General features: G+C 59.9%; 1 protein-coding gene across 9 annotated transcripts; it reads right to left on the bottom strand.

Annotated features, from left to right (window-relative positions):
* Positions 1-146: 146 nt before the first annotated feature.
* PUF60 (poly(U) binding splicing factor 60) lies at positions 147-12,784 on the bottom strand. 9 transcript variants are annotated; one of them, XM_036105676.2, is made up of 12 exons: positions 12,636-12,784; positions 8,094-8,177; positions 5,696-5,791; positions 5,493-5,582; positions 4,503-4,553; positions 2,144-2,305; positions 1,969-2,061; positions 1,604-1,817; positions 1,334-1,524; positions 1,061-1,196; positions 654-889; positions 147-570 (listed from the first exon to the last, which is right to left on the bottom strand). In XM_036105676.2, the coding sequence occupies exons 1-12, from the start codon at positions 12,657-12,659 to the stop codon at positions 271-273; spliced, it is 1,677 nt and encodes a 558-aa protein (XP_035961569.1). In that variant the 5' UTR covers positions 12,660-12,784; the 3' UTR covers positions 147-270. The 9 variants fall into 9 exon arrangements, with proteins under 9 accessions (XP_035961569.1, XP_035961563.1, XP_077928015.1 ...); XM_036105670.2 differs by having other exon boundaries at positions 8,094-8,174; positions 12,636-12,736; XM_078071889.1 differs by lacking the exon at positions 12,636-12,784 and adding an exon at positions 11,796-12,416.
* Positions 12,785-14,741: the final 1,957 nt, after the last annotated feature.

Here is a 14,741-nt window from a genome sequence, read left to right as displayed (position 1 = left end):
GATACCGGGGAGGGGTGGGGTGGGGTGGGTTGCCCCCCGCCCTCCCCCCGCGGCAGGGCAGCCCCTGCGCACTCTGCGGCCGGCCCTCCCCCCTTGCCCAGGCCCCCGGGAGCCCAGAAGCACAGGACCACTGCCACACAGGGATGTCGAGGGCCAACGGCATCTGCACCTTTATCCCCCCGCGGGCGGCTGGGCCTGCGACACCAACACATCACTAGAAAACCCAGAGGGAACAAGGAGCAAGTGCAAGTCCAGGCAACCGGGCCAAGGTCACGCAGAAAGGTCACTGTTATCAAAACGCTCCTGGTCATACACTTCAGCCACCACCTTGCGGCCAGCAAACCAGCGCCCATTGAGGGCCTGGATAGCCTTGTGAGTCTCGGAGGCTATGGAAAACTCCACAAAAATCTTGACGATGATCTCCGCATCCTCCTCCTCGCCCTGCTTCTCCTGGTAGATGATGACGCGGTTGACAGCACCAAACTTGCCACACTCCTCGGTCACCTCCCCCTCCAGGTCGTCGTCGATGTCCTTGGGGTCCACCATGTTGCGCAGAACCATCACTGTGGACTGTGTGCGGGAGGGGACACTGAGTTACGGCTGGCTGGACCACTCCCCTCACCCCCTGCGGCGCCCCTGGCCCGGCTGCGCACCTCCTGCTTGCGGAGCAGCTTCTGCATCACCATGTGGCGGGCGCTGCTGCCCGAGATGCTCATGTGCTCCTGCTCACTCAGCATCTCTGGCCGCTCTGACTCGGGAAACAGCTCCTCCTCTTCCTTCTCCTTCTTGGGCTCCAGGAGACCCAGCGTTGGAGGGCTGGCCAGGATGGGGTTCACCACTCCCACAGAGGGGATGGTGACCGGAATGGGAGGCCGGGCTGGGGTCACACCTGCAGCAAACCCACCAGGTCCAGCAGTCACACCCCCCACCTCTGCCCTTCCCAGGAAGGCACCCCAGCACCACTCAGCCGTGACTGAGCAATGTCTTACCTGGGGCGCAGAGGGCTATGCCCAGAGGACTGGCAGGGGAAGGAGGGAAGGCCTGACCCACCCAGGCTCACCTGTGATGACTCCTGGGGCCTGGGCAGCCATGACAGCCTGGGGCAAAGCCCCCAGAGGCTGGGCCAGAGTCAGTGCAGGGGACACCAGTCCAGGCGTGGCCAGGGTACCCAGCACCGCTGCTCCAGCCACTGCTTCCTGCAACCCAGAAGGCCACCACACTCAGTCCCCAATCTGGCTGCCTCCGCTCAAGACCACACAGAGCGCCAAGCCCCAGAGAACGAGGGAGGGAGCTGTCCCCACCAAGTGAACTATGCGACCGGACCCGCCCTCACCTGAGCTGTGATCTTGGCCGTGGCTGCAGCGGCAGCCACAGCAGCAGCAGGTGGGAGGCCCCCAGGTGTGGCAGGTGTAAGCAGGGGCATCGGGGGGGTGACAGCCTTGCCCACTCGCAAGTACTGGCCACCCAGATCAAAGAGGTTCATGGAAGACACGGCATCCTGGGACGACTGGGCCTTCTCATACTCTGCAGGGCAGGAACAGCACTGAGGGTCAGCCGCCGTGCCAGGTGGGCCCCGCCCTCACCACAGTCTCTCCAAACTCACCAATGAAACCATAACCTTTGTGCTTGCCAGTTGTAGGGTCCCGGGCGAGCGTGCAAGATTTGATCTTGCCAAAGGCCTCAAATACACTCTTGATGTCGTCATCTGAAAGGTCCTGGTGCACGGAAGCCACATAGATGCGGTTGAAAGCCCGTGCCTCCTCAGCCAGCTGGTCTATGATAGGCTGGGCCTGCCCTATGTTGCTGGGTCTGCCCACCTGGGAGAGAGGCAGGGCACAAAGCCCCCCGTCAGCACAGGCCTGGCCACGTCAGCCTTCAGGCTTCTGGACAGGCTGCTCTGCATCACCTGGCTGACTGAACAGAGCACACTGATGTGCCAGCCCTGAGGCCCACCTCCTCGGCCCTCACCTTAATGTTCCTGCCTCCTAGCATCACCGAGTTCATCTGCTCCAAGGCGAGCTGTGCGGCTTCTGGGACCTCATACTCCACAAAGGCAAAGCCCTGGGTGCAGGAACGTGCCGTGAGGCCAACAGAGCCCAAGGTGGGGAGGGTGGGGGGTGGGGAGGGGCAGACTAAAGCCCACCTTGTGCTTCATGGTGACAGAGTCCCAGGACATGTCAATGCTCTTGATGGGTCCAAAGGGAGCAAAAGCCTGGCGAATGGTGTCCTCCCCAAGCTCATAGTAGATGGAACCCACGTAGACCCGGCACATGATGGCCAGTGCCCGCTGCCGCTGAGCTGCCATCTGGAGCAGGACACAAGGGGAGAGAGAGCCACTGGCTTGTGAGGGGGTGGCAAGAGGCTGAGCAGCCCACTCCCCTCCTGGCCCACCTACCCAGCTCCGCTGTGGGGAGGGCTCCCCACGCGGCAGCACGGTGCTGGCTCCGCTCCTGTAGTCAGGGTAGCAGGGGTCAGCAGGACCCTACCCCCAGGAAGGAAGGCCAGGCCCAAAGGCAGGACACGGACGCACCCCGGCCCATCCAGGTCCTGGGCAGACTGGCAGCAAAGCTGACAGGCGGTCGGGAGGCAGGGCTGCGCGCCCTCCCACCCTGCCCACCTTCCAGTCTGGGGGCCAGGTACCCCAAGCTGGGCTGGAAGATCCTCCTAGGGTCCTGGTCAAGTGCTCCGACGGAAGAGGGAAGGGGAAGCCATCCAAGCTGGAGGGACCCACTAGTGTGGAGGCAAGAGAGGGGGCAGAAGACAGGGCAGCTACTGCCCAGAAGAGAGCCCAGGGGAGGAGGTCAGGAGCCCAGATGGGGGCTCCCTGGAGAGAGAACAAAGAGCAGCTGCTCATGCAGGGCCAACTCAGGTAGGGGCTTAGCATTTTGCAAGCCCCCCAGTGTGTTGAACTCCTGACAAAAAAGGGCTGGCTGGAGCTCACATCTGCAGCCACAAGACCCGGCCCCCAGGAACATCAGAAGGTGGCAGAGCAGCCAAAAAGAGGAGCCCCGGGGCTCCCTGGAGCAGGGAGGTAACAGGCCCAGCGGGCCCAGAGCTCTGCTTGGGCAAACACTGCCCCTGCACTGGGGCCAGCTTGGGCCAAGGGACCTCTCCACGCCCTCAGGGATGGGCTTCCCACCCCTGCCACCTCTACACGATGTGGTACGCAGGGGGATTCCCACAGCCACACGCAGTGGGCCACCAGGAGGAGCTGAGCCCCGGGGAAGACACCATAGGCCCAGGACAGGCAAAGACAGGGCCCTGGCTCTAGCTTCTCCATGAACCGGGGCTCCCCTCACCCTCAAAGGGCCCCCATAACCGGAGACCAGTTTCCCTCTTTAGACACCAGCTGGCCTAGTATATAGACCAGGCCTTCCCCTCCCTCAGAGAGGAACCTAAAAATAAGGTCCACATATCCCCCAAACTAGGAATCCCGCCCCCCAAATGGGACTGCCCTCCTCAAACTGGGCTCCCGACAAGTAGGCCTCAGGCCCCTGCTGAGACCAAGGACCACCAAAGGTGGAACTATGTCCCCTCTTGCACCAGGCACCCCAACATGAAACCATCTACCCCTCGGGTCAAAATTCCCCAAGATAGGAGTACGTCTCCTCTTCAGTGTGGGCTTCCCAACAGGTGGGCCAAGAGCCCTCTCCCTGACATCTCCCCACAGACAGCTGCTTTCCAGAGAGGACACTGGGTCTGTCTGGCCCTCAGAAACGGGGCCACATCTCCCCTGTTAGAGCAGCACACTCAGGGATGACCCCCAGGAAAGAGCCACGTTTCCCCCTCAGACTTCCTGGAGCGGGGCCTGGCCTCCTCCTCAGCTTGCCTCTGGGGGATGGAGGAGCATCTCCTTCCCAGACTCCTCCGCCCACGGCAGCCAAGGTCTCAGCTACCGCCTCTGCCTCCTCCCTGGCCCACTCTGGGCTCAGCCCAGCCCCTGCCTGCTCCCTGGCTGCATGGCCCCTACACCTTGCTGACAGCCAGGCCCAGAGGACCAAGTCCTTGCCCTTCCCTCTGCTGCTTGCTTGGGACCCCCCAGCCCCCCACCCCATCCATCCATCCTCCCTCCAGGGTCTGATGGGGCCGTGAGTTAGGACTCTTCTCTCCTCGGGGGCCTGACCCCGACCCAGGAGCCCGGGCAGCCTGGAGACTGGCAGAGCTGGAGGCCCAGGCGCTGTGCCTTGTGCGTGAGGGCGACATGGGTGCAGGTGGGCCTGGCGTGGGCAGCTACCCTCCTGGCCTCCTGCCCTCTGCAGTTACCTGGCCGGTTAGTTTTAAGGCGGGACCTCAGAGCAGATGGAGGCCTCCCCAGGGGCGGTCCCGGGTGGGTGCCCGCCCACACCACTGGCCCCGCCACGCCTGGCGCTCTGCTGCGCTCGTCCCGAGCTGGCGGGCAGGGCCGGCTAGGGGAGCAAGGTCCCCAGCACGCGGGCTGCACTGCCCCCCTCTAGCCCTGACTAAGGACATGAGCCCCGGAAGAAGTGAGCATTTCTATTGACCGATTGCAAAGGTGAGAGAGGATCTCCAAAGCCCATTGTCACTGCTGCCATCTGAAAGACAGTAAAGACAGAGTTCAGTCTGTTGGAGCCGAGCAGTCTCCCGCTCTTGTCACACCTCACTCAGACAGCGGCAAGGCCCGGAGTCCCCGCCCTGCCAGGGAGGTCCGCCTGCCTTCCCAAACTGCCAGCCAACTGGCCAGCCGCCGGCACCTGCCCAGGGGGGCCTCAGAGCCCCAGGTGCCCCGCCCCACAGCCTGGCCGGCGGGGCAGAAGGAAGGGAGGGGGAGGAGGGAAGGAAGGGGAGGAGGAGAAGGAGGAGAAGGAGAAGGAGGAGGAGGAGGAGGGTGCAGATGGAGCACAGTGAAGAGCCAGGGCATCTCCTGAGGGCTGGGCAGGGGGCAGGGGGCTCGAGGCCCAGGCGCCTGTCAGCCTCGCCCTGGCCTCCCCCCCACAGCCACGGCTGCTTCTGGCCACGGGGCTGGAGCAGGGTGCTGCCGGAGGTGCCCCCGGCCTGTCCTCTCTGTCCTGGACCCCAGCTCAGCTGGTGTGGACTCACTGCAGGGGCCGGGGCCTGACGGCTCTTATCCGAGGCCATGGGGATGGGGAGGAACGCCCCTACATGCTGCACCACCACATGGGTGCAGAGGCGACCTGAGGCGACAATTTCAAGTCCAAGAGGAGGAGCCAACTCAGGGTGCGGGCACGGCTACAGCGAAAGGGCGGGGAGGGGGCCATGGGCACTCAGCAGCTGGGTAAGGCTGGGCCACTCGTGCCTCACGGAGGAACCTGGGCGTCCCAAGAATGAGTCCTTGAGAAACAGAACCACAACACCTTGTGGGAATGGCCAAAGGCACAGGAGGAGGAAGAGAAGGAAGAGGAGGTGGAGGTGGCGGGGGGGGGGGCAGCGGAGGCTCCCCGGCCCAGGCGGGGGGGGGGGCGGCCTCCAGCGGAGCCAGCGCCAGGCCAGAGGGTGGGGCCCTGGCGGCTCACCTGCAGGTTGGTGAGCTGCTGCTGCTGGTGCGCGATGGTCTGCTTCACCAGCACGCTCTTGATGCTCTGCTCCATGGCGTACTTCTTGGCCTGCGGGAGAAGGTGGTGAGGAGCACTGGGGGGCCCGGTCTGTGGGGAGATGTGCCTTCCTCCGCCGACTGCTCCCCTCCATGCCCACCAGTCCCCAGGAGGTACACTCTCACCTTCTGGAGGGCCTCTTGCTGCTCGGGCGTCAGAGGAGGCAGTCCCAGCTTCGCGGCTGTGCTCTGCCCGTTCTCCATCTTGATGGAGTCTGTCCCCTGGTGGTGGTGAGCAGGGGAGTCATTAAGAACAAGCTCAAGACCTCCCTCATATGGCCCCAGGAACCCCACCCCACCCATCTCCCCCTACAACTGCACAAGGCCTCCAGCCCAGCCCATTCCTAGGGACAGGCAGGTCTGCCCTTCTGCCATCCCTGTGCCTGTCCCTAGGCCTGTCTCTCTCAAGACCCATGCCACTGAGGAAGGCAGGTACCTTGGGGGCCTTGGGACAACCCAGAGCAGCTGCAGGGCCCAGGCCACAATGGCCTCCTCAGGAGCTATGAAGACAGGCATCAAGTAGTAGAAGGGGCCCAGCTCTTGTAGCAAAGCTGACCCCAGAACCTCAGTCCCCTACCATGCAAGAGAGCTGGCCCTGGCCATCCTTTATAAGGAAAAGGGGCCGTGGTTCGTTCTCTGGATGTGCAGGGACTCCTCATTCCCGGACTACCTGGCGTCCACCCCTGCCCCCACACCTTCCTGCAGCCCCAGCCAGGGTCACAGACTCAGCGTCCCTGCTTGGGCGGAGTTCCAGGGATCACTCAAGGAGCAAGTAAGGGAAAGGACCTCCCTCCCAGCACACCTCCATGCAGCGCCCCATCCCCCATCTCTGCACACTGTTGAGAACCTGGAGCTGCTCTCCCAGGTCACAACAGCCCAGAGGAGGGCTCCACCCAACCTCCACCAAACTCCTCCCTGGGCTATGCTTAGCCCCCTGGGAAGAGAAGCCAGGAGCAGACAAGCCACAGAGGAAAAGTGGACCTGCCAGCACCCTACCCAGGCGAGCATGGGTAGATAGAAGATATTCTGGGGGATGGGGATAAAGCAGGCACAGCCCGCCGCAGACAAATCCAATGGAACTAGGATTAAGTTTACATTCCTTCTGTCAAAATTCATTTGTAAGCTGTTTGCAGGGGAAAGAATATAGCCATGCGAGCAAAAAGAAAAACACAGCCACGGGACCAAAGAGTGTGTGTATCAGGGATCAGATCACACCTGCCTGCCCACGAGTTCCGAGGGCCTGGGGCTACCCAGCAACTGCAAGGACAGACCACCGCCAGCCCCCTCCAGAGGGGATGTTCTGCAACTCCCAGCACACAGCCTTAGGAGGGACAGCGGAGGAGGCAGATCCCAGTGCAGATGTGACGAGCAAGGACAGAGGTACGAAGGAGGCAGGAAGGGGCCAGCTGACCCAAACCCCAAGAACCACCATCCTGACGAGCCCAAGTACTGGGTTTCCAGCACAGGGTCAAAGGGCAGAAGGGGCCTGGAGGCCCCTACTCTGGTGACCCAGTCTGGCCCCTGAAGCTTGTCCTCTCCGCCCTCCCAGCTGGCCCCAAGCCCGGTTCTCTTTAGTGGGACAGAGGCCCTGAGAGCCAGGGGCTGTGACTCTAGAGCAGGCTGTCACCATGGTAATCAATGCCAACCCCCTTCCAGCCCCTTAGAAACTTTTCAATCTCTTCTTTGTCTTGGTAAACAAAAGGCCCTTCTCCCATCAACCAGGGCAGGGGAGGGCTGGCTAGAGGGACGCCCTGGCCCCTTTGCCCATCTGCTTCAGCCCCCATAACTTCCCAGGATCCAGGCTGCATACCATGGCCAGCCCTCCCCTGAGTGTGCTGGGGGGCCCACAGGAGGGCCCAGCTCCAACAGGCCCCCAGGCCACCTTGTTGAGCCCCCACTGGAACCGAATGGAGGCAGACGCTGCCATGGAAAAGCACAAAGAACCTTATTACCCAGCAACAAGGCCTGGCTCCACCTCCTATAGGACAAGCTCCCAAGGGTGAAACAACCAGAGCAGGACAAGATCTGCCCACACCCCCTCTGAAGCCTGGCCCGCGTCCCACACAGACCCCGTGCTCTGACTTGCACGTTATTCTGCTTTGTTGTTTTATTTAAATTCGAGATTTCAAATGAAAATCTGTGTTTCTGGCTCTTAATACCCATCACATTCTGAAACAGCATGGCTGCCATCTTGCAGGACACGGACGACTAACAACTTACATGGCTCAGGTTCAGCCCCACCTGACCATCGTCACTATCTGCCCAAAGTCTGAAGACACATGAGGCTGCGAGCCACCACAGAAGCAGGTGGGCGCTACAGGGAGAGGCGGGAGCCGGGCCGGAGGCTGGGCGGTAAGGGAGCAAGACGGGCACTCCACCCAGAAGGCAGAGAAGAGTCCCTAGGGCTCCTCCCACCCACCCCCATCTCTCTGGGCCCAGGGACACGCAGGCGGGCGGGCAGGCAGGCAGGCAGACAGGTGGGCGGGCGGGCGGGCCTGAGGGAAAGGATGCTTAAGGTCAGTACCTGTGGAGGTTTCCATTTGTCTCCCGCTGCCACCACTGCCGCCGCCGCCGGCTCGGACCCCCCTCCTTGCTGGCCATTGACCTGCTGCAGGCAGGAAGGAGATGTTGTAATGGACAGTCATAAGATCCACCCGCCCCGGCCCTCTCTCCCCTTCCCTAGCTAAGGGCTAAGTGCCCGTGGACGAGAAAGAGAGGCCAGCAGGGGCACCGGAAGAGCCCAGCTCTGGCTTGGCCCCTGAACATCCCACAGTATCCACCCGCCCCACCCATTCTTCCAGGACACCTGCAGCTGACCAGGGCTCTGGCACAAGGGGCTGCCCTGGCAGAATCTAAGGTAGCCTGGAGTTGGCAAGGAGTCATCAGGAAAGGACAGGACAGAGGGTAAGAGAGCTCCTGCCCCATGCCAAGGAAAGGCATCCTCCCCTGGGCCTAAACCTGGCCCCTGGCCACAGAGCTGAGGTCCTAAAAGATCAGTTCCTTTCCTGCCAGCAGGCTGGGCCAGGCCAGACAGGATGACAAGGGGCACAGCTGGCCATCTCCCCTCATCCCCTCCTGAGGCAGACAGGGAAACCTCTCTAGCAACCCCCTCCCCCCCCCCCCCCCCCCCCACAGCTCAGCATCAGTCCCAATGCCTTACACAGGCTCTGGTCAAGCCCACACCCCAAGCCCCTCCTGAAGACACCTCTGAGGAGGGCTGCCCTCTGAATGACAGGGCCAGGCAGTGGTCTGTACGCACAGGCCTCCCTCCCCCAGCAGTCAAACTGTCCAGGGCTGGCAGCTGAGAGCCTGGCCCTACCCCACACCCAGAGGGGCCGTGGGGCCAGGGCTATGCAGAGCCTACTGGAAGGAACAGCTCCCAGCTCAGCTTAGCAGGATGGCAGGAGCAAAGACAGGCCAAGGGCAGGAGGTGGGCAATGTCGTGGGCAACGTCGTGGGGGACTTGGTAAAAGGGCCCTGAGACCCACTCCACCTTCTCAGGGGCTACACAGCAGGAACTGAGAGCAGAATACACTTTCCCCACTCCCACCTTGCAAGACCTACCGATGTACAGGAACACAGGGGACAGCCACACCCACCCTTGTAGCCCTGTGCACAAAGCCAGAGGCTAGGCTGACTTGGTCAGAGCGTGTCTCGGGCTCTCTAGCCCCAAAGGAGACAGCAACACAAGCCTGTCTGTGCTAGAGACGTGGCCAGTGGGCACAGAACCTGCGGCTAACGCCCACGCAGAGACCTGGCTGAAGCTGCTCCGAACTCAGCGCCACTGCTTCTTAGGGAAGAGAGAACCAAAGGACACGGGTGCCCCCCGAGTGGGTGTATGGCAGCTGGGGACAGGGTCAGTGTCTGGCCTGCCTCAAGTCCCCTGGCACCCCAGGAGCACATCCGGAGCAGAGGCTGCCCTCTCAAGGCTCACAGCAAGAGATCACTTCAGGTCTGGGGAAGCAATCCAGTCCCCTGACCCATGAACAGAGCCAACTTGAGGGCACATTTGTAAACAACTTCCTGCTCTCCCAAATTAACGTAACAGCCAACACAGGAAACAGGACATTGCTGAGAGCAGAACACAACTCAAAAGAGACTTCTCCGGAAAAATCCGTCCAGGCGAGAATGCTACACAGGACATCGCCATCGCCTCCAAAGAAACCAAGCTCCTCGTCCCACAGAGCCTCAGCTTCTGTTCTAAGCAGATACTAAAAAACTTGGAGAAAACTGCTATTTCTTACCACAGTTGGTCATATGCTGTCACCCTGTGGCAATGAAAATAGGAGGCTTTGTGGTCACAAAGCTCCCCAGCACCAGGCAGCAGTGCCTCAAGGGGGGAGCAGTCCCCTCTGGGAGGCAACGCAGCCCATGAGTCTGGGACCCAAACTCCAGCACTGCTCAACAGCCCAGGACAAAGAGGATCATTTCCATTAGAAAACCAGAAAACTTAAGTAATTACTTAACATTTCCAGGTTTCTGGCTCTTCAGGCCTGTATCCTGGGGCTGGCATGAAGATTCAGTGAGTCACTCCAGGTAAAGTACTTCAGATTATCCATGCACAAGACCAGCATGCCGCAAATCTTAGTGATTATTAGCATCGGTGTAACACCCAGAGTCCAATCCCCAAAGCAGAACCGTTGGCAGTATGCTTTCCATCTGTTCCAGTCCTCTTCACGTGGTGCCCTGCTCTCTACCAGATGGCTAGGCTCTGTGCTGGGCACTTTGGATGCAGCAAAAACCAGATGAGACACATGCCAACTGGCACCTACGTAAGAGGACTTCTGTGGTTCATGAGCACTAAGAAGAAAATCAAGCACAAGATGCAAAGAAAGGGACTGAGGCACACTGGGCCTAGGCAGCCAGGGAGGCCTAGGAGGTAGCATGCACGCCAGGGTCTTCAGGAGGAAGAGAGGGACGGTGCCCCCAGGGAAGGCAGAGGGTCTGGTGCCCCTGCTAGATGGAACCCAAGGGTAACGGCCCCAAGCAGGAGTGAGCCCAGCTGTCAAAGGTAGGGAAGAATGGTCTGGTAAGTCAGACACACACTATGCCACCAGAAGACTATGTCCCTGATAGGAAGGGGCTGAGGCCTGTTTCCGCAGCCACCAGGTGGAAGGCACTTCTGCATCTGTCTGTGTCCTTCCTTACCAGCTCACTATCAGCCAAGTTCAGTGCCACTCTATCCTCCCAGAAGAGCTGAAGCCACATCTTAGGACAGCAACCAGCACTGTTCAGCATGCATGGACCACACGACAGAACAAGCTCTCACTACGCCCAACTAAGACGACAAGAAAACAGGCTGCCTAGAAATCTGTCCACTGACAGGTTAGAAGAGGAACATATCAAGCCACAGCCTGGAACTCACTCCCAGAATTTGATATAAGCCTGGATCTTTACAGTTCCCACGTGTTAACCTCTTGAGAGAATTCAACGGGCAACAAACAGCCCCATTGAAAACCTCAGCGTACAGGCTTCAGACTTTCTGCCCACGCCCACCTCTACCGTGATGCACCTGTCTGGCCAGCTCATCCCTCAGTCTCCAGAGGTACAGGGTGCTGCTAGTCACAGCTTCGAGCAGCCAAGGCTGAGGCTTGGTGTTCATGTGGCCCTAGGACGCTCAGGGGAGACCAATCATCCACTCTCATTGGCTTCTCTTCCTCCTCCACATTCCATATGTTCCCAGGAGTCTGGGTCCCTGTCTCCAAGCTTCCCTCTCCGTCACTGTCCAGTCCTAACCGCTCTCTGGGACAGTAACCCAAGTCCTCCACCCGCCTCTCTTTTCTAACTTCTCTCTCACAAAGGTCACTTGCTCCTGTGGCTTCAACAGGAAACAAGATGTGGTAGAAAAAGGTTAGCCAGATCTGAAAATCACACACTGGGCTCCCCGCACAAGCAGGGGCCTCTGCCCCCCTGGGAGGCAGTTCCTGCCCCAGTGACATGGGTCCAGCCTCCCTCACTGGGTGTCAGCCCCCAGCCCAGGGCCTGGCCAAGGCCTAGCTCCAGCCTAAGTATACTCCCTGACCCCCAAATGTCTTCCCTATCCGTCCAGCCTCCAGCCACCTGCAAACGTTGCCTTCTCAGACAGGCTTCACGGTGTCACTCTGGCTATGCGTTGGTGGCAGGGTGGCAGGTAAGTAAAGGGATGAAGTGATGCCATGAAGGGTCCAGGAGCACAGACACTCATTTAAACGGAGTAGGGAGGCAAAAGGGTCAAGGGAGACTTCACCATGGAAGCGTGGTGTGTACAAGCGTTCTCCGTCTATGCCACTCACTCGATGCCACTAAAAAGTAGGTAAGCACTGGGCAGAGGGAGGGGTTCCTTCCTCTGGGTGCCCACAACACCCTGAGCACAGGTCCCTCGGGCTCGCAGTCCACGGGCTCCGTGTCCACCAGACCCCCGAACAGGGCAGGGACGGCCTCTGGTTCCCCGTTGTGCCCCGACACACTGTGCTCGAGAAACGCGTGCTCAGACAGCACGTTCTCTTTCCTGAGACAGGACGGAGTCCCTGTTGGCTGGTAACCCCTTCTCCGCAGAGCACCAGCTGGCAGCAGAGTCACAGCTGGGGATGCAAGCCGCCGAGGCCGCCACCCTTCCCAGCGGGCCGAGATTCCTTCCTACGGGCCCTGCACGCCCGGCGGCCCCTTCACTCGGCCGAGCAGAGACGCCTTCGCTCCCCGGAGCCCCGCCGTCAAGTCCGGGCTGCAGGCGCACCCGTTGGCAGAACAGTACGACGGCCGCCTGGCTCCGCTCTGAGGCTGCAGCTCAGCGGCGCCATGCGGGGCCGCTCGCCTCGGGCGGGCCGGCCGCACCCCGATACGGCCGCGCTCCGCGCGCTGCACGGCCCCGCGACGCCGACCGCCGGAAGCTGTAGCCCGCGAGCCGGAAGCTGAGGCCGCAGTCCGGCCCCCGCCTCGCGCCCGCCCCGCCCCCGCCTCTCGCGACTAAGAGCCGCGGGGGCCCGGGAACGACCGCCGCGTCTCCGAGGGGCCTTCGGCGCCCTAGCCGGGCCGACGACCCACTCCCGCCAGCTGAGCGGCGGCCCACGGTCACGGGCGGCTCACTTACGAGAGCTATGGTCGCCGTCGCCATCTTGCGTCCGTCGCGGCCGCCGCGCGCGCCACACGCTCCTGCTCCCTCCGCGGTCTCGCGCGATCTGGGCGCCGGCGGAAGCGCCCGAAGGAGGACGGAAGTCTCGCGATAAAAGTCCCTTTCGCCTTCGACTGGGGGGCGGGGGAGAGGGAGGAATGAGCTTCCGGTGTGGGGAGGGACAGTTAAGGCTCCGAAGCGGAGGGGACGGAAGAGGCGGGGGCGGGCGGTGTACGCCGCGTGCCCGCTTTCCTCGGTGCTGTGTGTGTCTTGTCTCCTCGCCGGGCTTCCCCTTAGTCGGCGGAGGACCGGCCCACCTCAGTTTGTCTCAGTTAGCCCCTCGCTCCACCCTCCTGCCCCGCTCTGGCCGCTGCTCCACTTCCCTGCCTCCGCGCTCGCACGTAAGGGGCAGGGCAGGGGAAGTTCGGATCCCCTCCGGCGCTGAAGAACTCCCATCTGCCCCAAAGATCATGTTGAGAGAGTGATAAAGAGTGGCCGCATTTCGGAGTCAGATTCCAAGTTGCTTCTTCGCGTCGTGCCCTCTGAAGTCGGGGTGTGCCTACCAGTGGATGGTGGGCGCTCGTGTAATTAGCGTTCTCTTTCCTAGTGACTCATAAAACAGTAGTGCATCTTAAAAATGATGGCGTCCTAGATTCAATGATCTACAGTCGGTAGACCCGGAATTCAAGACAGGCTTGTGAACCAATTCAGTGGAAAGGGCCTGCACCCAGGGTCCCCTAAGTCCTCCCAACTATTTTTTAAAGGCTCCAGGCACCCATCATGGCGTTGAGCTGCCCTGGACGTCTGCCACATGTCACACCCAGCCCCAAGACCCTAACTCAATGAAACCACATCTGCAAGCTCAGGCAGTGAGATTGTCAGTCCAGCAACCTCAGCCTGCCTGAGGCAACAAAGTGCCTTTCCCAGTTAGGCAGGTCCCTTCTCAACCCTGGGAGGGTTTAAAATAAAATGCAGACACCTCTAGTTAAACATGGCAGAATATTTTCTTCACATCCCTCCCCTCTAAAATGATAGGAAAAGAGTTTTGTAAAGGCAAAACCCCATGAACACAGAAGTGAAATATTGTGCAAATGGAGAAAGGTGGACAATGGGATCTGCTTTAGCTGACTGGAGGTTAGTGTCCGAGGGGTTGTGTGTGAAAATGTAGTTGGAAAAAGGAGACCCCACACCTCTATCCCTACTGGCAGTGGCTGGGCTCTCAGACCAGGGTCCTATTCCAAAAGTCAGGGAGTTAATGAGATTCTTGCCCTTTTCCCACCTCCACCCAGCTCCAAGTCTAGGCCCCAGCCACCCATGTGCCACCCATGAACCTCAGAGCTCCTCTCTGCAGCAGCTCCTGGCTCAAAAGAAGACTGGCAGCTGGAGGGTGCTCAGGAGAATGGCCTGGCTAGATCCCTGGCCTCAAAACTCACCAGGCAATAAGCCCCACCAGTAAGATACCACTCTTAAGAGCAACTGGGCAGCCCAGGATCACCAGACACCTAAGGAGGAGGAAGACAAAAATGGAAAAGGGAAAGGGACTCAGAAGACAATAAAGCAAGAAGAAAAGCTAAAACCATATCCTCAGAGATATTAGAGAGGATGTTGCATCCAAAGTCAAAACAATATGTTGCACACCTGAAACTAATAAAACACTATATTTCAACTATCTGGAAGTAAGATAAAAACTTAAAAGAAGACCAAAATCAAGAACAAGAGGCCATAAAGAAAGAACATTCAGCAAATGAGAAAGAGTGCTTATGAATTAAAAATAGAGGAAAATGAACAATTAATGGAGGGTTGAAAGATACAATTGAAATCTTCCAGAATGTATAAAACAAAACCTGATAGGTAGAGAAGAGAAAATATAATCAATCACACTGAGCAGTATTCTCTAGTGCTTAGAACTGGCCTGGTACCTCACCAGTCTCCATAACAGAGGGGGACGGATGAAGTGGTGAATGGGCTGGGACTTGCCATCACCACTGCAGGGGGTAGGGGCACAAGCACCACTTTCTGGTAGCAGCTTCCCCTATGAAATTTGACAGTGATATATAAGGGATTCAGAGTGCTTGTGTGCTGGGC

This window comes from Halichoerus grypus, chromosome 5, assembly GCF_964656455.1.
Source record: "Halichoerus grypus chromosome 5, mHalGry1.hap1.1, whole genome shotgun sequence".
Taxonomy (NCBI): domain Eukaryota; kingdom Metazoa; phylum Chordata; class Mammalia; order Carnivora; family Phocidae; genus Halichoerus; species Halichoerus grypus.
Note: the sequence above shows the minus strand (reverse complement) of the source record. Positions and strands in the feature narration are given on the sequence as shown.